The following is a 23,871-nucleotide window of genomic DNA, read 5'->3' as shown; positions in this document are numbered from 1 at the left end:
ACTTCAGAAATACACAGAGGCCACCCACAAACACGCAGGCGTCATTTGAAATGAATTGCGCAGAGGAAACACTTGTTGATGTCTGGCTGTGCTGCACAAATAAAGCAGAAAGGCCAGTGAGGAGATGAGGGCCGGGATAGAGATGAAAGGAGAACGGGATTAAAAGGATTAAGATGGAAGCAAGTTGAAAGAACAGGACAAAAACCCCCGGCTGCTTGTGTCCTGGAGTGTACTTCAGCAGAAAGGCTTCCACCACACGGAATATTTTGATATCACTTCAGCAAGATTGGATTTGAAGGCCAAATAAAAAACAGTTGTTCGTGGGTGATTATCCTCTTATCGCAAACAAAGAGGAAGCAGCTAATTTAAGGTCATGAGTGGTGATTTCACTCAGCGTTCATAATTGAGAGTGGCATCGCTGAGAAAACAAGCTTGTTGTTTTTGTTGTGGCGCCTGTTGACTTGGTGATGAGCTATTTAACTGAGTTTGCTCTTCAACCATAACTTTGTCGACAGGAACGAGATGTGGTATAATACAAAAAAACAGCATCTACGTCTTCATTTACCTTCTATTTCCTTTATAGTCCCTGCCTTTGTATGGAGGATGGTTCGCTCTGCTGTGTCTGTGTTGGTTGGTTAGTTTTACAGGGAAGGTGAGCTGTGCAGCTTTAAGAGTCTGTGTGTGTGCGTGTGTGTGCGTGTGTTGGTATCTGTCAGTCAGCTTTACAGGAGGTCTCTTGATGTTCAATTTAATAAGTCACGGTACAGTAGCCACAGCTATTAGATATCACACACATGCTGGCAGTCACACCCACGAAGCTAGCTCGCTAGCTTACCTCAACTGGGCAAGCACACGCACACACAGACACACATACATGCACACACACATGCACATCCCTGCACAAACACGCACAGATGTTATCAGCACAGAGTGATCTCCTTCTCTCTTTTACTTTATCTTTCTCTCTGACAGACACACACACACACACACACACACACACACACACACACACACACACACACACACACACTCTCTCAAACACAAAAACAACTTTTTGTGTTTCGAGAACAATATTCAATATACACAAGACTATCCCTGAAGTTGTCAGTCATTGGGGACACACACACACATTGTCCCAATTCATCTCTGGGCTATTTTGTTCCGTCATCTGCCCCCCCCCCCCCCCCATCCCCGCCAATACTTTTCCCATTTCCTCTTTAATTTGGCCCCCTGCCACTCTCCATCCGCCCACCAGATGTCCTCAGTCCTCCCCATCCCCAGTCACCTGACTGTCACATCCACCTGATCGTCCGGCTCCTGTTTCCCGATCCTCTGAGCGGAGCGTCCCCGCCCACTCACACACCTGTCTCCAGTCCTCCCGCATTTTCCCAGCCAGTATTTACACCAGTCAGCTCCAGCAACTCCTTGTCAGGTTGTCTAGTTATATCCCAGCGTGTTTAACCATGTGCCTGCTTCCTGTTTCCCACACCTTCCTCCCTGTGTGTCTGTCTGTCCCTCTGTCAGTCCATCCATCTGTCTGTGGGTAGGGTTTCCATCAGTTCATCCGTCAAAGGCCCCTTCACTAAACCTGCCGGTCTGTGTGTGTGTGTGTGTGTGTGTGTGTGTGTGTGTGTGTGTGTGTGTCTGGGCTCGGCCTTGACTGTGCTGCTATAAGTGACAAAGACTCTGCAGGCTATAATCTGGACATGGGTTAGTGGTTAATGTTTCATACACTACTTGACGGCCAGTCCTCCATTGCTGACCACTTATATGGTGTCAGTTTATTCAAAGACAAGCAAATGGCCAGTCTGATGGTGAGAGAGCCCAACTTGTGACCCCTGGAATCAGAAATGTTCGATAAATGTATAAATACTGAATGTCAGATAGCACTATTAACAATATCGTTATACAGGCTACAGACTGTTGAGATTATCTTGCAGACAGAGACAGTGTTGAGGGTTTGATGTAACTTTATGGAAGTCTATGCATTTCTGTTTATTTGTACATGTCTTCTTTTGTGCATGTTGACCTGACAGTTGCACTAATGGGAAGGGCAACACACCACTGATCAATGCAATAATTATCTTCTGGAGATCATGAATCAATACCACATTTGATGGCAGCCTCTTCCAATAGATAAGATAGAAGAACAATTTAACACAGCTCCTTACTGGTATTGTGTCCTTCACTGTAGAGTGCAGAACTTCAGAATGGATTTGTTGCTTCAAATGTTGTTCCTTTAGTTATTTCCTGTGTTTTTGCACCATTGGAAACACACATAGAGAGAAATTTGAAGAAATATTTGGTGCGTTAGTTCATGTTTACTTGTTGACCACAGTTTCATTCTGAAGCAATTTATATTGGTGCCTCAGTGGCCCCGGAGGTTTGCTGTGGCATGATGATGAGGCCTCAGTGGGTTGGTTTCAAATGGCAAATTGGGCTGACCGCCTGCAAACTCTTTATCAAACACATCTTCTCTTCTCTCCTTTTCTATTGCTTCCCCTTCACTGAGGTCACGGACCAAGTTTGCCATGCTCTTATCTCTCTGATTGAATATCGCACTGACAAAAGCTGCTAGTTAGACAAAGTAAGATTGAGAAACAAAAGACAAGCTTTAAGAAGAGTATGTGGTGGGAGCCAGAAGAATACTCTGGAATTGATCAGCACAGACAGGCCTTCTGATAGGACACTCATTTACTCAGTACTGGGCAGTGCTAACTATGGCATCTGATTCTTTTCTGAGTGCCCCCTCTCTCACTCCCTCTTTCTGTCTTTCTTGTTCTCTCCTTAATGGATATTGATCTAGTTTTGGGGACATACAGTAAGTTTCTATCTATTGCACCAGCTGAGTTTTGAAAACCTCCTATTACTTCTCAACTCTCTCACTCTCACAACCTTTTCGAGGTGAACCTGTGTCTCCAGATGACAGTAGTGTGCGTGTGAGTGCAAATCAGTGTGTGTGTGTGTGTGTGTGTGTGCGCGTGTCACAGTGCAGGGCAGAGTGACAGTGATGTCAGACATGTAACGATTTCCCATTGGCTGAGGGCCCCTGAGGCCCAACGTCTCGTTATTGATCTGACCAATTAGCATTCACACCTTTAATTAATACTGAGGCCTGATGTGCACACACAAATGTGAAAGCACGCGACTGCACACACACACACCCACACACACACACACACACACACACACACACACTCACACTCTTTTAATTAATAGTGAGGAGAGGGGTGGCTGTGAGGAGAGATAAGAGGGGAAGAGTGGCTAGGAGGGCAAGATGGATGTGTGAGGCGGGGAAGGGAAGGGTCAGTTAGAGAGAGAGAGAGACAGAGAGAGAGAGAGAGAGAGTGAGAGAGAGAAGCAGATCAAGACTCAGACGTAAATCAATGCAGCCTGTACTGTCTTTAAAGAATACAAACAAGTTTACTGTTGTACATTGAGAAAACGTGTATTAGCTTCACCACTTTAGGTATAAAATGTGGAGATAGCAAAGATCTGCTTAGTCAGCTGTTTCTAAAATTGTAGTGAAGTTAATAACGGCGGTGCCGGGCACAAAGACAATGGAAGCAGAAGGGAGGCGGAGGATAACTCACAATACGATAATGTCATGATACAGTGTTTCTGAGACAATCATTTTCACGACACGTCTTGATATCTGTCCGACTGCAGAAGAAGACAAAATGCCCCTGAAGAAGTAAAGTGCGGGATGTTTATATATATAATCACTGCAATTTAGTTTCAGTTTCACAGACACAAACATAACGTTTTATCTTAGTGCCTCTTTAGTCTTTAACAAACACATCGTAACTTGACCGATTTCCACATAAACTGGCAAATAAACTGTTCCAAACTATATTTAAGTTTAACTAAACATCTACTTGGTGCCAGCATATCGCTAATTGAATCTCATGAGTCAGGATGACGATATATTGTATTGTCAACATGTTGCAGCTGGCTTGTTAGGATGAAACTTGCAATTGTAATTGGCAAAAATCCCCCTCTGTACTCATTGACGTCACTAGTTCCTACAGACGCAGCCAAATTAATAGCAAAAGAAAAACATGTCTGAACCCTGCACTTTGCCATTTTGTGTGATCAAGTCCGATGGGGACGATTTGTTCTGGACTTCAGGAAGATGGAGTCGGCCCTTTCAGGTCAGATCAGACGACAGCATTTAGTGTCCTGCTGTAGATTCAACACAAAAACAAGTCGGCTTGAACAAGCGAAACCATGATCAGGTTCAATCAGACCTGTGAACACAGAGCTGGGAGGACCCAAGCTCCTACACACACACACACACACACACACACACACACACACACACACACACACACACACACACAGCAGGCTGGTGCAATGAAGTTAATTTAGTATATTAATCCATTAGGAATTGGTTTGTGTGTGAGTGTGTGTGTGTGTGTTTGTGTGTGTGTGTGTGTGTGTGTGTGTGTGTGTGTGTAGGAGCTGAGACCTGCCCTCTGTTGAATAGAGGAGTTTTAGCACGACCAACAGACAAAGATCACACAACAGAGTTTAATTAAATATTAAATAAAAATAATTAAACCCTGAGCAGTTAAGAAAAAAGAGAGACAGGTGAAAAAGGTCTGGGGACGTCTGGTGGTCAGGTGGAGTATGACAGGAGGCAGATGAAGGGAGCTGAGACGGAACAATTAGTAAGGAGAGGGTTTGTATGTGGTATTTTTGTGTGTTTTTCTTCGTATGATTGTGTTTGGTTCTAATGAAGTTCTGTTGGCTGGATGTATTTAGGGGAGAATCTAATGGTTTATTGAACGAGCCCTCAGAGAAACATCGATCACTGCATCAAGGAGCTACACACACACACAAACACACACACGCCAGTTTGTGCACACTTGCAATGACATGCACACAAGGGCGCTAGTGTGTGCACACACGGTGAAGTGGAGGTAAAGGGCTTATAATTGACATCCTCCTGTTTCTTTGTGAGCAGCCAGACTAATGGCGTTATCTGCTCATTCAATTACATACGGGGGAAATTGCGACTCTGGGAAGTACATCTTTTCAAATAACGCTCGTGGATGGATATTCTCGACACAAAAATGGGGTAATTGTGTTGGACAGGGTTATTGTCTTGTCTCATTAAACGGCATCCCGACACCCGGGCTCCCTCCCGTTGAGTGTTTCCATCTTATTAAAGTTTATACCTCCTGAACTGCACTTTAGAGAGGGACCGCACCATGCACTCTGCTGCATTAAAGTTTGTGCTTATTAGTATTATTGATCAAAACGATTCTGCATGCAGAGTGGTCCACGGGAAGATTTATATTTGAGCCGACACGTATCATAAAAAGTTGACAGGGGATAAGTCAGATCAGTTTTAGCCCAACCAGCAGTAAAACAAGAATCTAAATACATTTTCTTTGATGCTGTAACTGAGGAACACCAGTGTATTCTGGGTATTTCGATGGCGATTTCGTCTCATCTGCCAAAAGTGATTGAACATCATCATTTTGGCAAAAAGTTGTCAAAAGAAGAAGATACTCTACACTGTCTGTATAATAGACTGTTTATAAAGATGGATGACGTGTCCGCTTCATCCAAATTTACATGCATCGTCCCCCTGCTGGCTGTTTGCAGTATAGGCCATTATCCCTCTCTCCTCATGTGTTAGTAGATGGGACCTGGACTAAATTAAGATATGAATTAGTCATTTCATGCTGTAAAACCAGGGTGAGGCTTCATGATTAACAGCTGAGACTGACTTGAGATTGGTCAAACACGTGTATCGACGAGACTTCAATACCACGACCAGCTGCAAGATGTCGGCACTTATACTACAGATAATTACTGTTCACACTGACCATGTGTGTGTTTGTGTGTATGTGTCTGTGTGTGTGTTAATTGATGTTAAGAGCTGGCAGATCATCCAATAGTCATTGAGCTCTCTCTCTCTCTCTCTCTCTCTCTCTCTCTCTCTCTCTCTCTCTCTCTCTCTCTCTCTCCATGACATACACCTTCAGGTGCCACTTAGTTCATTTTTCCCTTCATAATTAATCACAATTACTTATAATTACACCATCAATCAGCAGCCACCAATCATAAACAGTTTCTGAGGAGAGTTGTTAAATAATTTAGGTTAGTTCATTCCTGTTCATTTCTAATAAAGGATAATATTAACCAAACTCGTGACAAATTCTTAATCATCTTTTCACCTTTTTGAATGTTAATGGAGCATTTTGCTTTTCCTACAACATCATTGAACGGCGACTAATACATGGTTAAGATGCAGTTAATGTGTTACTAGACCGTGTTATACTGGTGTGAGCTGCAATCTGGGCAGGATTAACGTAAAGTTGCTTAATTTGACAGGGAGCCAAATGAAAAACATATCTTACACGTTAGTTGTAACACATTAATAAGTCTTTCTTTGCTCATTCTTAGCTCAACGTGATTTTAAAATCTTTTTTTGGTGGTAATTCACGTTTCATGCAACCAATGCTTTTTTGGGGGGTGCAAAGTTGTGTCATGCTCTTCAAACGGTTGAGATCTTATCTTGGAATTAATATTTTCTCACTAAAAAAAACACACCCATGTATAATAAGTCCATATTATCCTTCTCGTGATTGTTCAGCTGTCACAGTTAGAATTTGAGGAAATTGCTTGAATCCTGTTATGAATGACGGTTGCTTGACAGCTCTGCAGCAGCTTTCTAACCATGGAGGGATTGTTGGGGTTTAAAAAAATCCACTGTTAAATATTTGAGCAAAATGGCCACAGAAATATAATAATAGATATATTATTTTTTTCAAATAAGACATTTCAATATTTCCCATCTCCAAAATAACTTTATATTTTATACTTCAGCTGAACTTTTCTATAAGTTTCCAAAAGTACTTTTAGCATTTATTGTAATTTAAACATGGGTGCATTGCACTGTGTATTATCGGTATTGTAGCCATTAAAATGCCCTCTTGTAAGTTTTTTGTTAAAAAACACAGGTGTTGTATGATAAGTTACCCCCCCCCCCCCCCATAGCTTATTTATATTTGTTGTCATATTTCCAAAATTAAGACATTTTCTATTCATGTACTTCTTTCCACTATTGTTTTCGATTTTGTTGCGCACACGCCCGGGAACACTGTGAGCTTGAATGAAATGAGGACATATCCTACATCAGATATCTGCTTGTCTGACTTATGTGGTAAAATAAGGTCTAAAAAATAAACCCTTAGACACAAAAGCTAATATTCCGACGTCGGGATGAAAAAAAGTGTTTGACTTTTTTTTTATCAAGCCATAACAATGAAATATAGATTATATAATCGTTATTTTTTGAAGCCGAATGACCTCAAACACAGATTACGATGTACTTTAACTGTTAATGAGAAAGAAAAATGTCGTTCTTGAAATATTGTTATATGAACTGAAAGGACAGGCGGGATCTGAATAGTAATGGCCTTATAAAAACACTGAGGTCATTGTGAAACTAAATCTGTGTTTTCTGCCCCTGGTTTTGTCAGGAGGAGGCCACACATCCACAAATATGATATACAACTTACACCTTAAAGTTTCATTAACTTAAGGGGCTCAAAAAATGTTTTATGACACAAGTTCTTCCCAAGTCTATAAAAAGACTTGGTCAAAGTGTTGAATAAATCAAAGTGACAAGCAGCTGACTGTGAAGTTGACAGACCCAGTGAAACCTTTTATAGATCTAAGTGCCCCGGAACACATATCCGTTTGTTACAGACCTCCGCGCCGCTGCAGCTCTTATAAACCTCACAGAGAAACTGAAAATCATTTTTCAGATGTTAATAGTGGATTTTGGGAGCAAATCCTGCGCTTTTATTTCCCAGCGTTCAGCATCTGTTCTGGTATAAAACTCGCTTCATCTTTCATAAGAAGTTCTTGCTGACAGAGGTTTAAAGTCCCCCCTCAAAACTCATTGAATCATCCCTCTCTGTCTTTGCCTCCCTTTCTCATTTTTGTCTTCTCCTCTGTCTCGCTCTCTCCGTCTTCCCCCGGCCTTCGCTCCCCATCTCCACTCGTCCCGTCTGCAGCGTCATCCGTCTCACTTAAAACTCTGAAAGCATGGCAGCGCTCTCTCCCGATTCTGGCGCCTTGCTCTCGCTTTTTTTACCCACGACTCAGTTCTTTTATGCCTCCTCACTTCTTCCCCATTGCCATCTCATGCTCCCCTGTACCTGGACTCCACTGTGATTGCTTATCTGGGGAGAAATAAAAGCCTGTGCGCGTCTGTGTGTGGGCGTGCGGGATGGAGCGCGTGTGTAGCGGTTTGCCTGCGTCTGCTCTGCACTCGGGCCCTTTGTGTGCCCTTATGTGTGCTTTTGTCCGCGCGCGTTTGTGACAAATGCAGATAGTTCTACAGATGGCCCATAAAAGCAGCAGCTTGTAATGAAGCAACTGAGACCGAAATCATGGTTATGGTAAACCAGGGAGAGACAGAGATGGGAAGGAGAAGCAGAGATGGATAGATAAAGGGAGAGCGGAGAGCTGGGAGAAGTGAGGGTAAGAGAGAATAAATAAGAAAGGGCAGGCGGCAATAAACCATGACACCGAGTGTGGTGTGGCCGATGGCTACTGAATAAACTAGTGTAATGAAACTATGCGCTGTTCACAACAAACAAGGCAGAGAACGAACGGAGGGATGAAGGGATGCACAGGAGGGGTGATGAAGAGGTACGGGTGGTGCAGGGGAGGCGAGGAGCTGGCACACCATCAAAGTTTTTCAGTTGAGGAGGTGGGAGCGAGGGAACGGGAGGGAGGGGATGGGTGGAGTGTGACAGACGGAGGCGTTGAGGGGAGAGGGCAGGGAGGGGGGGGGGGTTGCAAAACAGGGGATGTGGGAATCAGAGATGTGAAAAATAGAGAAGAAACAGATGAATAAAAGAAGGGAGAAAGATAATAAAGGGGAAATGAGGGTTTATGAACGTTATGGAAAAGATGATAAAACAGAGATAGGTGGAATGAAAATGCGATGGAAGACACTTAAATTAAACGACGGTTAGGTCACACGTGTTGGCAGCAGTCATCCTGCACTTTGTAATGACCCTGTTTGTTGTTTCATGATTCTGTCTTGAAAATAAAATCAGCCGCAGATCAAATCTTTGGTTTTTAGTTCATTCAACATGCCGCTTGAAAGGGAGATTTGATTTCTCTGCTGCCTCCACTGTGTCTCACAACCAAATGCTTTTAGAGTGTTCCTCTGCTTCTTTGTGGGCGGGTGTGGCTCAGGACCGAGGCTGGAGCGGGTCGGCCACCAGCAGAAGGCCGTCGGTTTGAACCCTGGCTCCTCCATTCTGAGCCAAAACTGTTCAATAAAGCACTTTGAGTGACGAGGGATGCAATAAATACAAACCATCAAACACTGGTTCACGACATGATGACACATCTAGCTCTTTAAACTATTCATTATAGGACCCTATTTAGATTTTGCATATCGTTTGTAAGATATTTTTTGTTGTGTTGATTGTTGGGAGTTTGGGCTTCATTCGATATAGTACCAAATAAATCAAGATGCAACCCGGAGTTGTGTGGTAGACAAATAATCCCGACATAATCCCCTTTAAGAGGTTTAGTCCTGGCATGTGTGTCACCTTGACTGACTGGTACCTGAGCAAGTGGAGCAAATGTTCCCCCATCAATCATTCAGGCGGTGCGCTGACCCACTTCCTGTTTCCGTAATCAAATAATTACATTTGTATTATCTTTACCAATAATTACTATTTATTGAAGAGTGTAGCCGAGCTTTCGGAAGTTGGTTCAGTTACCAAACAAAATGAATTAAACAATCATGTTAAAGTGTTAAAAAGTGACTTTTAAACCTACAGACCACTTATTTTTAATTTCATTTTCCGTCACAGTTGTGGAGGAATTCTCTTTTTAAACATATGAGGAGGATGTGTGTGTCTTTCCGTGTAATGATCTCTCCTTTCATCCAGCTGTGCTGCGCTGTGCTTTCATCATTATGATTAATCTCTCATTTTCTCAGACGGGGTAAATGAGAAGTGTTCTCCGAGGGCCGGCCTCACACTGAGGTCTCCAACTCAAATAGAGTAGCCCTTTTTAAGTCGGTGCTAAAGTCACCTTCTGATTCGCTCTGTAAAAACTGCTCCTTGATTTGAAATCATGTCGCTTAAAATGATTCCGCCCTTTGAAGTTTGGATTAATCGTTCTTGGGTTACAACTGCACCAGCATGTGATGTTATGAGAACAGGTAGCGCTGGAATCCCATAGTTCTTGTGAGGTTATTCTCTTCCTCTAAACTGTTTGTACTTTGTTGCGGTTGTTGCACTTTGAAGACACCTTGTGGGGAGAGCACCATCCCTCACATTTAACTTTGTGTAACAAGGTTTAATTATCCAGATCATATTGTGATTTACTGTAAGGCCATTTAATTTATATAAATTGCTTTCCCTTGTTTAACCTTGAGGGTGACAAAGTTACCTGCCACCTGCTGCCATTTTCCACAAAGTTATTACTTTTAGAAATAGAAGTTTTAATATGAAATAGCCATTCTTCTAATAGTTGTCATTTTTTGCCGTTGATGGATTATTTATTTTTTATAGCACCTGCAATCTTAATAATGGAGTTTTTCTCAACTTTATCCCAGAGGTTAGTTTGTGTACAAATGCAGGAAAAGTTTTTAAATTACATTTCTTTCTGAGGGAAAATGTTAAAAAATCCACAACCATTTTTTCTTTTTTATCTTTCCAAGTTTTCTCCCCCATTTTAATACACAACCAGCCACACATGTGTATGTGTATGTACTGAGTGTGTGCAAGTAAATGTGCGTCTGATAGGACACTCAACACTAAACATCCTGACATGGAGTAGGGCCACACTGGTGAAATCGATAGGTTGCAGCATTAGGCCAACCTGACATCCAGACAGAATACCAGCATGGGGGGCGGGGGGGTCGCCACTGTGATGGATGACCCTAGTTAGATATGTGTGTGTGTGTGCATGAGTGTGAGAGTGTCCATGTGTGTTTTCTCTCCAACTGTTTGGAGATAAGGAGGGAGGGGGTTATGGGGGGGGGGGGGGGGGGGGGGGGGGGTATTAAATGTCTCTCCCATGTGCTGCCCTTGCTCTGTAAGCGGGGCGGTTTAATGGGGCCGCTTAAAGAACACCTTTAAACTTTGTCTCAACCAATTAAAGCGCATTAGATGACCTGTGTTGTTGTTTTTTGAACCGCATGAAGAGTCATTAAGAGGGAAAGTTATTTCTGATATTGAGTTCTGTCTGTTCTTTGGAGTTGTGGACCTCGTTGTATTCCAGATAGATGCTAATAATAAGGAGTTAGCCGAAGCGAACAGGAGGACTGTGTTTGTGTGAGTTCACTGAGGAATGCATCAAGTCCACAGAGTCAACACCATCAGTACAGGTACAGAGGTGAACACGTAGTAATGTGGACGGAGCCTGGAGGAGTAGAACCCAGAGTTTCTGGTGACAGTTTTAAATAGGTGCTTCCCTGTCTCCGCCTCTCGTTTGGGAGCACACTGAGTTTATAGTCCTCATGCTTCTTTCGACTCCTTCCCTCCTCTCCCACTTCCACTCTCTCTGTTCCGCCCTTCCTCGCTCCCTCCATCTGAGTAGTTTTCACAGTTCCATTTGTCTCGTTCGGGCCTCCTCTGCCTCTCGCTTTTCTTTCCCCTCCCCTTCCTTTTCCTGTGCGTCCCTCCCCCTCAACGCCGTCCGTCTATTCCCCTTCTCCCCAAACCCCTATATGTCTCAACAGTTTCATAGTTGTATCAATCAAGTTCAAACAATAAGACCGGAGTTGGTCCCTGTTCTCCCATCTACTTCCTGGTTTATGGTTTGTAATGCCTCTTATCTCCCCCCCTCCCTCTCTCTCTCTGTCTCCCTCTCTCTCTCTCTCTCTCTCTCTCTCTCTCTCTCTCTCTTTCTCTGTCCCTCTGCTTCTCTCGCTCTCTGTGTGGTTGTGTATGTGGATGTTTACAGTTTATGCATAGTTGTACACACCCTGTGTCCTAGGCACAGAACTGTAAATGTATCTAGAAAGAGTAATGTGATTAACAATAAAACACTTTTACATTTCCTCTCTCGCTCTGTCTGACTTTAGTCTGCGTCACTGGGATTGCAGTCAAAATGGATCCATCACTCGTGGCATAATGTTTAATAAAGAGAAGGGAAAAAAAATAAAAATGACCCGGCGTACGGATCTGTCTGTATCTGTGCCTGTTGTAAAAATGTAAAACAACCCATAGAGTTGATTATATGTCACAGGGTGTTTCGGACCAGGAAACCGGGTTTTGCAGTGTATGGAATGAGGCTTCGGAGCAATCTCTGGATTAGACACATCGCTGTGCAAGAGCCCGGTTTATTATTTGGTGAAGAGACAGCCGAGCTGGAGGAATAGCATAGTCCAATTAATTCCAAAACATAAAACTGTAAAAAAAAAGAAACTAAATCCATGTCCGATTCTCTTTCTCTCTCCTTCTCTGCAGAACTTCAAAGTACATCCTGTGGAAACCCGGGTGTCCCGCCCAAAGCAGTGCTGGGTGGTGGTGGACGTTTCGGTGTGGGGGACCAGGTGCGGTACAGCTGTGTCCCTGGTTATGTCTTGGACGGCCACGCCACGCTCACCTGCACCACCAATGCCGGAAACACGGCCGTGTGGGACTTTCCTGCTCCGATATGTCGAGGTAAAGACGATTAAACCAGAGTGTGTACGACTGGATATGAAGGGTTTTCTTCTCACCGCTGATTTGAACCACATCTCAAAAGGAAAACACAATTCGACTATTCAATGTTTTCGATATACTCGCTTCCAAATGATCCTTTCCCGGGATGATATATAAAGAAAAACCCTTCATAGAATTTATGTTTGTTTGTGTGTCTGTGAGGGAGACAGAAAGACAGACAGACTGTGCATGTATTTGTTTTTGTGTGACAGTGAACGAGGAAGGCAATCCTGGGGCACTGGTGTGTATTTGGGGTTTTGCTGATAGTGTGTGCAGTTCTCTTTATTATACACTTTATTTTGAAAGGTCTGAGTAGGAGAGCAGCGAATACGGAGTGTGATTGTGTAGTAAAATGAATGCCGTTGTTTATTTTGGGATTCTGGTGTAGGTGTAGATATTTGTGTACATGGTGCAATGTTACACTATATTACATATTCTAAAGAATCTTTTAGTCGTTTTTTTGTAGGTCGCCCCACGTTTACTGTAGGTGGATGCATAGATACAGTGGGTAATTTTTTCCCCTCAGCAATAAGTAGCATAGAGATGACGTCACGTTGAATATATAATTGTAACCATTTTAAATGGGGATTACATCAAAGCTCCATTGTCCCTCGCAGATACTTCCATTGACTTTGTGTGAATAACCCCCCCGCTGTGCAGAGCTCTGCTTGTACAACAATCCCTACTGAGAGTCACACTCATTTATTCAGCCCTCAACTGCTGATTGATCATTGTTTTACTTTGCCAGTCCATATGGTTGAATCCCAGTGGTGCCCATTTGTTAAGCCTTGTTTTGAGTGAGCTTCAGTACACAGCAAACTAAAGTAAACCAGTGCCTGTTAAGGGGAGCTGAACATATATCATGCAAGTAGATTTATTTTATATATTTAAAGCATTTTGAAGGCATTTTTTATATTTCTTAATATTTTGACTTCAGTGTCATGGATTCCCTTTTTTGGCTTTCTTGATTTGATGTCGGCTCGAGGTTGAGTTTATTTACTCTCACAATCCAGTTGGTGCTTTCTAACCGGAGGGAGCCGTCCACGGTTGTCCAGCAGACTTGGAGATGCTGGTTCTAATCCCTGGTCTGCTTCACACTCTGCAGCAAACCACCCCAGTGTGTGCTGGGAAGCTAAAATGTCAATATGCTTGTCCAATACAACATTTTAAAACATCCACTGGTTTTGAGCTGTAGATGCACCCCCTGTTGTCAGAACTGCTCAATCAATGGCTCTTTACACCTCCCTTTATGTTCCCCCAACGACTCATGTGACTGCAAGTGACATCAGCGACCCAAACTCGACCAGGCAGAGACTGTGATTTTGTTAAGGGACTGAACTTTGCCGCTCCACCTGAATGCATCCCAGTTGTAGATCTGATCAGCAACCCAGAGTCAGTCATCCAGAAGAGCAACATCCCTTAACACTCGGGAGGGAAGGCACTTACACTTCTCAGAAGGGGCCCCGAACAGCACCACCCTCCCCGGAGTGAGGGGGTGGATTCACTGTTTTGAACCGGGATCCGGTCATGCCATGTGCACTCCGTAGTGATGCAAGCGCAAGAGATGAACACGAAAGATACCACCTACGACTGCAAATCAAGAAAGGGGGATAATTGTTTGCAATTACTGGAAGCAGAGAAGCAGGACAGGATGTGAGCATAGCATCAAACCTGTGGGAAGCTGCTGTACGAGCTGTGAGTCCCAGTCAACAGCAGTGAAATGGGGGAGTCGTTCAACACAGTTCAAGGACACACACTGGATATATTCACACTGATATCCATGTGTAATGAATAATGAATGTGTTTGCAATCCAGGCAGCGCAATCTAACATATTTGGTTGAAAATAGTAGTAGTTTATAGTAGTAGCTTGGAAATGAACTGTGGAAACTAGAGGCAGTATCATTATGAATGAGATACAACAGTACAGCTTCACATTCCTGCACCGTGCAATTTTTTGCAGAGATTTCTACCAAACAAATAAAAAGCTAGATAGATAGATAGATAGATAGATAGATTGATGCAGTCATCCAGTAGCACACGAGAGCATAATACTAATGAAAGGTCAAAATGTGTCAAGAATAAGTTCATTGCAATGAGATGAAATCACCAGAACTAAGCGAGGCAGAGTATTGAAGCCAAATATAGATACAGATTTAAAGATAGATAACTGAAGCTGTACAAAGTTGTGTATCTTGTGTATATCCCAGTATTTTTCGAACTTGGCAATGTGCTGAGGCAACACCTGGTCCACCAGGAATGCAGTAGGCAATGAGAAAATCTGCAAAGTGGTCACATTGAACAGTCCTGTAGGAAAACACACAACGGAGCATTGGGAAGCGAACCCCTGTTAGTTAAGACTTAATCTATACTCACTTACACAACTATAAACACAGCTCCAGGGATTGTTATTTACTCATTATATGTAAAGATTATTTAAGGAAGCCATTCAAGAAAACATAAAGAGCAGTCCTCACTAAATGAAGCAACTAATTCACATCGTTGTGATCTGCTGCTCTCTCATGACATCTTTATGTTGACTGTTCTGAATCACTCCAGCTCATTACCTTGGAGAGGAGTCGCTGTTATAGGGCTGGTGTTCAACATCCAACCTTGGATTCTGTTTCATAGATCTATTAATGTCTCTCTCACACGTTGTATGCAGAGGATTTGCACACTGTAGGAACGAAGATGCATCTTTTGCAGATTCCCGGCATCGTATAGAAATCCTGTGAATCGCTGCTATGATGGAGTGTGGGTTGCATTGATACCAGTCAACAATCCGTAGTAGTAAAATCGAATTATATCTTTTATTTGTACATAACACCGTGGAACAAAAATGCAGAATAGACATTTAACTTTGCTTTGAATCAAAGTACAGCAGCTGGGCCCCCAAGAGTTTGTTCCATGTTATGCTGGAAACTTTTCCACACAACTAAAACCAGTCTAATCTATTCAACAATGTGCTGAATTGCCGCACAAGATGTCTCACTGTGCAGTTAACTGTAAATGTGGGTCCGGGGACTGAAGATAGGGGAATAAAAGAGAAGTGGGGGGGCAAATGGCAACTTGTCAGTGCCGGATTAGCAACGTCTCTGTCACTCTGTCAGTGTGGCTGAGAGGAGCTAAGCTACTAATACGTTGGCGCTGACTCAGAAACACACACATACACCACTTTTCACACCCCCTGGAATAGTTGGGTTATGGGGTGTGATGGGTGTGGGGGGTGGTGGCACCTACAGGCGTTCATACCAGCAGTAATAGCTTTCTATCAATTATTCAGCCATGCAATCAAATGACTGGAAATTCAGTGCTTTTAGCGATACTGACGTGAATGTGCCCTTCCCACTCCCCCCCCCTCCCTCTTGGCCCTTTTATTCTTACAATTATATAAATGTAAACATGAGGACTGTCTAGGCTTAAACACATTAATTATCTTTAATTCAGCATGAATGGAAAATAAATGAATGGAAAATAAGTGAATGGTAATGCTGCTCCTTTCAACTCTATTCTAATTCACCTCTTCCCTTCATGACCAAACACTTTACAGGTGAAATCAATATCCCACAGTTTTTTGTGACTTTGAGCAATACATTATACAACACATGCACATTGTGGCTAATAAAAACTGAAGGTATTAAAACTGAACAAAACATATACACATTTCTTTGGGTTTCTCTCAAACACACACGTAGTACAGTGGGGCAAGGACCTTAGGTGTAAATATGAACGTTATGGTTTCATAATTCACTGCCTTTCATTTGCAGCCATTATGAAACTAAAATTCACCTGCTATATAATGCAACCTAATATAACATGGTGATGGACTGAAGAGGTGCTCTAACCTGACTGTTCACTTCGTACAGTATATTTGGTTTAATGTGAATTGTTATTTTCGATGCTGGAGAATCGTTGCCACCTTTGTGCAGTCACATAGCTAATCAGATTGTTTTATAACAGGCATAGAGCAAAAAGGAGACTGCCATCACTAGGAACCTATAATGCCATGCAAGTCCCCTAATAGTGATTCAATTTGCTGAGAGAGACATACTTTTGCAATGGGTAATCTGATATAAGTCCCACTGCTATTATTGCAGCCTGCCAGAACTCAGTTTGTTGTTTTTGTGTACAACATTTATCCATTCTGCTTTACAAACTATGTACATAACCTCTCATACATCTGTATACATCACAATAATGATAGAGGAACAAGTATTCACCTGAGCACACTTTGAAAATCACAATTTGTTACCTTGACCTCATTTTAATATACTCTAATGTTTTGCTCTTCTCTGGGGTTGATGGACTGAAATAATTAATTGTTGTACCTCGATCATATGGGCATTGGATTGCTTAATTGCAATAGCCTTGAATTGACTTGTTAACATTAGCGACAGTGTGTCGGCTCAACATCAACTTCATTGCCATGCAAGGCTCAAAGCGACACCTCAACTCCTAACACAGCATATCTATCATACGTATGTACAGCCTGAGAGTTAAATGGCTAAACGTCATTAAGTTTGACTACCATGATTAAGCTACCATCAATTTCCTCTCAAATAGCCTCCCCCTAGTTTCCTGTAATTAACTAATTTAAAAACAAAAATTTAGAGAAAAACAGATTGAACACTGCACGTCAGCTTTAAATAGGCTCTAATAATAGCACTAATCATATCTAATTGTTGTTGACTTTGATAGATGATAATGGTAGATAATGTTGTCCAGCAGGGCAGCAGCCGCAGCACTGAAGCCTCAACTTTGGCATTTTGGTCGCCTCCATCATGGATTTTTAATAGAAGCAACCATATTAAGAGGAGCAGGGGTTGGTGCCTGACTTAGAGCTTGGGGACACTCCCCACCTACACCTGTGACTTGCACCCATTGGATGACACTTGCTGTCAATCACGTGGTCATCATACCCCCGACGCATATCAAGCTTTACTGTGTATTTTACTCTAACAGGACCGTAATTTACAAAATAAGCATCATGCTGTATTCAAGAAGTCTTCAAATTAAAGTTTGAGACCATTACCTTGATGAACATGCGTTATTACTAGCATTATAAATAAGGTGACAAGTAACAGGCCCATTTTCCAATAGACTTCAGAAACCAGCTTCTTTGTGCGACCCGTTACGTCGCCCTCTGATGGCCTTTCGAGAGAATACAGGTTATAGTCAGTTCTGCTTTGGCTTCACTTTCTGGACCTAGAGTCTTTACTTGTACACACAGTCTATGACGTACATATATCCACGGCCAGCCTTTGTTGTTATAGTGAAGCTGTTGCTGTTGGGAATAATCATCAAACAACAGGTTGATGTCGAACGTACCAAGGGCAAGAATTTAGAAGATATTTAGGAAACCGGAGGACTTAGAAAGTGTATTGAGAACCAGCGTTGATGTGAGCGTACTCCTCCACTGAGTCCCTACATGTGATGTATATAAATAAACTTAACTTCACTTGTCATGTGTAAATGCAGCAGCCGCTGAACCAATCTCACAAACACCATTTGAATGAGCATTGGAAGGGTGCTGTTTCAGCATACTTTTATTATACCCCAACCGCATTATATACTACCATGGGCAAAATATAATGGAAAACAACATACTGCACGGCTACAGTGTGTCACACTAATGCCTGCTGCATAAAGGAATATAATGTATATGCGCAGAGTGTTTTATGAAGGGGACCTCTGTTTGGGACTGTGGCTGCATCTGTTTGTTTGTGTGTTTATAATGTGGCGTCAGTTGGTGCAGAATTATTTATAGGACAGAAATATCCCTCAGCATTCAAGACATCCATATTCACACAAACACACACAGGCGTAGTTGGCCCTGAGAAAATTTCATCATGATCCCAGAGATACAGAGTACGCTTGAATATGCATGAGTTCGGGTGAATGTGTGTGTGTGTGTGTATGTGTGTGTGTTCGAGTGCGTGGGGGGGTCTGAGTGAAAGAGAGCAAGACAAACTTAGACAGAGCATCACTCAATGATATGAGTGTGTGTCTATGGTGCAAGAGGGTTGAACTGTGGGAAGTGAAGAGAGGCTGCGACTCATCCTCTGCACGTTTGCGTAGGCACACGTGCATTAATACACATTAATATCTACATAAACACAATTTCTATACTGTGCAGTATCTCCGAGTCATAATAAGACCATTTGGAGGGAGAGGGAAAGAGAAAGAGAGAGAGAGAGAGAGAGAGAGAGAGAGAGAGAGAGATCTGCGCCCAGTGAAAGGGAGAAATTGGTGACACAAAAGGAAACAATAGTGGGGGGGTGGAGCGAGCTGGAAGAGCTAGACGGAGAGGAAGTAGGGGGTTATTGTTGGAATTGAAAAAGTAATAATGTGCTCTGACAAAACTGGAAATTAGACTGGCTGAGGAACGGAAATGAAATCAGCTTGTGTAGTTGTTTGTTTGTAAGTGTGTGTGTGTGGATGTGAGCAGTCAGCATAATGAGATTTAGGCTGCTGATGCTAAGGTGCGTGTTTCTGTGTGTGTGTGTGTGTGTGTGTGTGTGTGTGTGTGTGTGTGAGAACAGGGGTATATGCATATTATTGATCGAGCTCAAAGTGCTAATTCTGCTGCAGTGTTATCAGAGAACATGGGGCTCTCCCTTTTTTATTCTGTTGTGAGCGATAGCACTGCATTCACAAACACAGCTCCAGCCTGATGTGACCTTATATAACCTCTGGTGTATTCAGATAAAATGTGAAAGTAATTCTAGATTGGGTATGTGTACAATACAGGACCAACTCATCCCAACTGACAGGACTTTTCTTAATTTCCAACACTTTCATTCCAAGAAGTGCCCTCATAAACATCAGTTATCCATATCTCTTATCCTTTAATGGTTGGGAGGGGTTGGAGCCAATCCCAGCTGTCTTTGGGTAAGAGGTGGGGTAAACGACAGGTGGCTAGTTCGTGGTACACAAAGACAAACAATAATTCACCATGACCAACACACCTACTGTCCATTTAGAGTTTCAAATTCACCTAATCCCAATCTGGATGTGTCTGGATGCTGGGATGAAGTCGGAGTACCAGTGCAGACTTCTCACACAAAGGCCTCGGCAAACATTCAAACAATCTCGGAGCCCGTTGGATATTTTGGGGCTTCTGGTGTTGACAGCAAATATTCTGGTGAAGACTCTGTTTGCAGTCTGACTTTCTTCTTTTATTGCAAGAGCTGAACATTTCTCCACACAAAACAAAGGCAATGATACCAGACTCCATTGAGGCTCATCTCTATTAGCTGCATGTGAATACAGATGATAGCCAATGGATGCATCCCAGAGCCTTCCCCTACAGATTCTGCATATTCACTATAAGACTCTGTTTATAGAGATTGGGATTCACACCGAGAAACTTACTGCACTGTGATGGAGAGCTAACGACTGCATCACCAATGCATTCATGTGATCACCTATTACAAGTCACCCCCCACACATGGATATGCATCGTCAGCTTGCTCCAGGCTAATACAGGATGTGCTCTCCTGCAGCATCCTCTGCTTGTTGTAAATTAAACAGGCTCCAAATCACTCCCCTAGCTGCATTTGCATGAATGAAACGGAATTTCTAATTTGTTTCGCATCGGGAACTCAGAAAATTTCAAATAGTTTTCCTCTCTGTCCTCAGCGTCATCTCAAATGTCACTGTCACGTAAAAAAAAGTAGTGGATTTAATTCATTATGAAAGATCCCTCGTGAGCCACGACATCCCCCACTCACAACGGGACGATCAGTGTGTCGGGCTGTTTGCACCAAGATTCATTATTCTCCATCCTTAGTATTTTAACCGTGAGTTTAAGCCCTGCATAATCTGACACATTCAGACGTGTTTTAAACCAATCTGAAAGGAGGAGGACAGTGAGTAAAGAAACGAAAATGCTCATTTAATTGTGTCTGGTCAATCTGGCTTAAGATAGAAAAAAGGACGGTTGGAAGTTGTGGAGAATCGTGTAACTGTTGCTATGGGAAGCTTCTATATGATAGTGAAGGAGCCAGATTAGCTATAGCTTTGTTCTCAACCTTTTAAAGTCTCAACAAATAATCCCTACACGGGTGATTTGGCACCAGGAGGGAGATTAATCTCACTGTGCCCGCTTCATAATGACATTAAGTGATATTAATGATACTAAGTGACTGAAGCCGAATCAGGACATAGTACAGCAGATATGGAAAAAGGAAATGTCTCAGAAATGGATTTTCAGACACAAAGGATCCTAACCTGAGGATTCTACAACTCTTAGTCTAATAGAGCTAAATGTGGCCTTTTAACATGCACTCGCTATTATTCATGTATTCTATATTTTACTGAGAAACAGTAAAATAAATATCAGCTATCATAACACGTGTCATTATTAAAAGTTTTCTTTTTCCTCATGCTCCTTTTTAATTCATTACTCATTTTAATTTCTGGGTGAACTATCCCTTTAACTTTCTATGACTTTCACAGTTCACGTTGCGTTTGCGCGTGTGTGACAGAGAGTGTGAATGACTGCTCCTGACAGCGCGCATGACCTTCTGTGTTTGTGACTGTGTGTGTGTGTGTGTGTGTGTGTGTGTGTCTGTGTGCGTTTCGCCCCAGGCTCAGTCGAATTGTTGCTGGGTGAAATGGTAAGATTGTCACGGTAGTGTTGCTATCGTGATGACAGTGTTAGCTTCAAAGGTAGCATCTTTTCCTTATCCTTCACTTCTTCCTGCTCGTCCCCTCTGTCCAGCTAGCGGGGACCTGGGGGCTGATGCTCTTCTTTCACTATAACAAGTTGTATGGAGTGGTGGGAAAAACCAAACATGTGAAACTCAGACAATTTCTTTTTTAACCGAGGCAGGTTGGGGCCATGTAGCAAGGTGTCAAATACAGTTTTGATGCTTTTTTTGGAAACTGGTCAAAAACAAAATATATTTGCACAATTTGATTTATGCAATAATCCCCTCAGGGATATTGTGTTCGAGAAAACTGTAATAGTTACAGACGGGGACAGTGAAGCATCTTTCTCATTTCTCTGCATCGTTTTCTCAGTTTCAGTCTGTGTAACATTATTTCATGCATCAGATCCCCACACAGGGTTTAGACCACAATGGCAATTTGACACACTGTATATGAATAAGAGTCTACGCATATGTGTGCATATATGTGGCAAGCTGCTGGCCTACTTCAGCTGACCTTTAACAGCTTATTCCTCCAACACACACACACACACACACACACACACACCCTCAATGGGCATACGTGTGATTCAGATTCAAGCTCAGCTGCACTATTGACTCGAACATGCTGTTAACACACTCAGAGAGTCTATACGCATTTACATTGCAGTATACTCTGTGCAGGCACTGTGTATAATTGTGTTTTCACTATTGATTTCTGGCTCTTTGCTTGTGTGCGCCACATGTACCAAATAGAATCAAAGAGTTTTGAAACTCCTGAAAAGATCAAATTAACTTCTATAAATCAGCAGCAGCAGAAGTCTCATCTTCTCGTCGAGTGCAGCTCTTAGTACGAGAGATGAATAAAACGTCAGCGGGTCAGTGAAGTGACCTCATCCAATTAGCATGAGGAATCAAAGTGGTTGTGTGTTTGTGCCGGGGAGAAGATCAGTTGTTAGTCACCTGGCTGATATTCATTAGTTTTGGCTCTTTGGCTCTTAAATCACACAAATTAGGAATCAAAGTGATTTATACATTATGTGACCCTCCTGCTCCTCATTCCTTTTGTATCCACATGATTATTTCAAGTCAAGTCTATTTATTGCATTTCAGTCGAAGGTAATTAAGGATAAAAATAACTTCAAACTTCTCGGCGAGACTTACGTCAGAACAGTTTTATATATATATTATAACGTATAAAATATATAATGTCTTTATTCTATTAAAGAAGTTTGAAAAACATGATGCATTTATGTAGATTAAGTCCAATTAGCCTCTTGTTTCTTACAAGAAGTTAAACTATTCTTTTGAGTTTCTTTTTTCTTGTGAGTGAAATGCTGATCAACTCTAGGATATGATATCATTTAATTAGTATAGCTGCTAAACCAAGCAGGCGGCTCATTGGATTTATTACCCATCAGGTAGGTAATTTTTTTAGTTGGTCCTTTAATAATAATAATTTGAAATGAAAAGTAATCACATAACATAATTGGAGGAAGTCTAAAAAAACAATAACAACACAGCTTAAGAATACCTTTAGTCAAATATACAACTCAATATTATGTATATTTGTAAGATGTCCTGATACTTCATTTCCCCTCAACCATGACCACAACCACTATAATGACTCCAATGATTAACAAAGCAGCAAAATACACTGATCTCTATGTTTATGAGGGCAGCATTTGTATGTCTCCTTCTTTGTTTGTTTGTACTTCTATCTTAGTGAGGATACTCATTGACATAATGCATTCCTTAGCCCCTTACCCTAACTTTAACCATCACAACTAAATGCCTAACCCAACCCTAACCCTTATCTAAAGCCAACCCCAAAACCAAGTCTCAACCCTCACACAGCCCATTGAATCTGTGAGGACCGGTCAAAATCTCCTCACAAAATCAAAAAGTCATCACAAATTAAAATGTCATCACAAATTCAAAATGTCCTCACAATGATAGTATTGATACCAAACTGGCCCTCATAAACATAGAAAGACATGTGCACACACACACAAACACACACACCTTCCAGCTCCTCTATGGTCTCATTATTATCTTGCTAATGGTTCCCCGTGGACATAAAGCTCTGCTGATTCAAGCATCTGGAGACACACACACACACACACACACACACACACACACACACACACACACACACACACACACACACGCACACACATACAAACACACACACACACTGGCCAACAGACAGGCAGTGCCTCTTTGTATACAGTGTATTCCCAGGTAGAGATTCAGGTAATACAGGACCATATGTTTATAGGCCTTGAAAAGTGGGTCAGAGAGTGAGAACTCTGATCTGTATAAACATAGTCAGTCATCATGAGCTGGCCCTGGTTTGAAGACATTGTCAAATGAGTGTTTATTTTTTATGAAGACCAATTAATGGCCTGAATTGAATTGTTGTTCAAGCCACTTGTGTTTAAGTTTATGGAACATCTAACTAACCGCTTTGGTGTTTAATTAATACTATTTTCATTAGCACCTTTAAAAA

General features: G+C 42.1%; 1 protein-coding gene across 1 annotated transcript in view; it reads left to right on the top strand.

Annotated features, from left to right (window-relative positions):
* The window catches only part of LOC128461649 (CUB and sushi domain-containing protein 3-like), a 307,734-nt gene that overhangs the window by 111,338 nt on the left and 172,525 nt on the right, over positions 1-23,871 (top strand). Inside the window, 1 exon segment of the mRNA XM_053446673.1 lies at positions 12,471-12,668. Coding sequence (XP_053302648.1) covers positions 12,471-12,668 — 198 coding nt within the window.

This window comes from Pleuronectes platessa, chromosome 18, assembly GCF_947347685.1.
Source record: "Pleuronectes platessa chromosome 18, fPlePla1.1, whole genome shotgun sequence".
Classification (NCBI taxonomy): domain Eukaryota; kingdom Metazoa; phylum Chordata; class Actinopteri; order Pleuronectiformes; family Pleuronectidae; genus Pleuronectes; species Pleuronectes platessa.
Note: the sequence above shows the minus strand (reverse complement) of the source record. Positions and strands in the feature narration are given on the sequence as shown.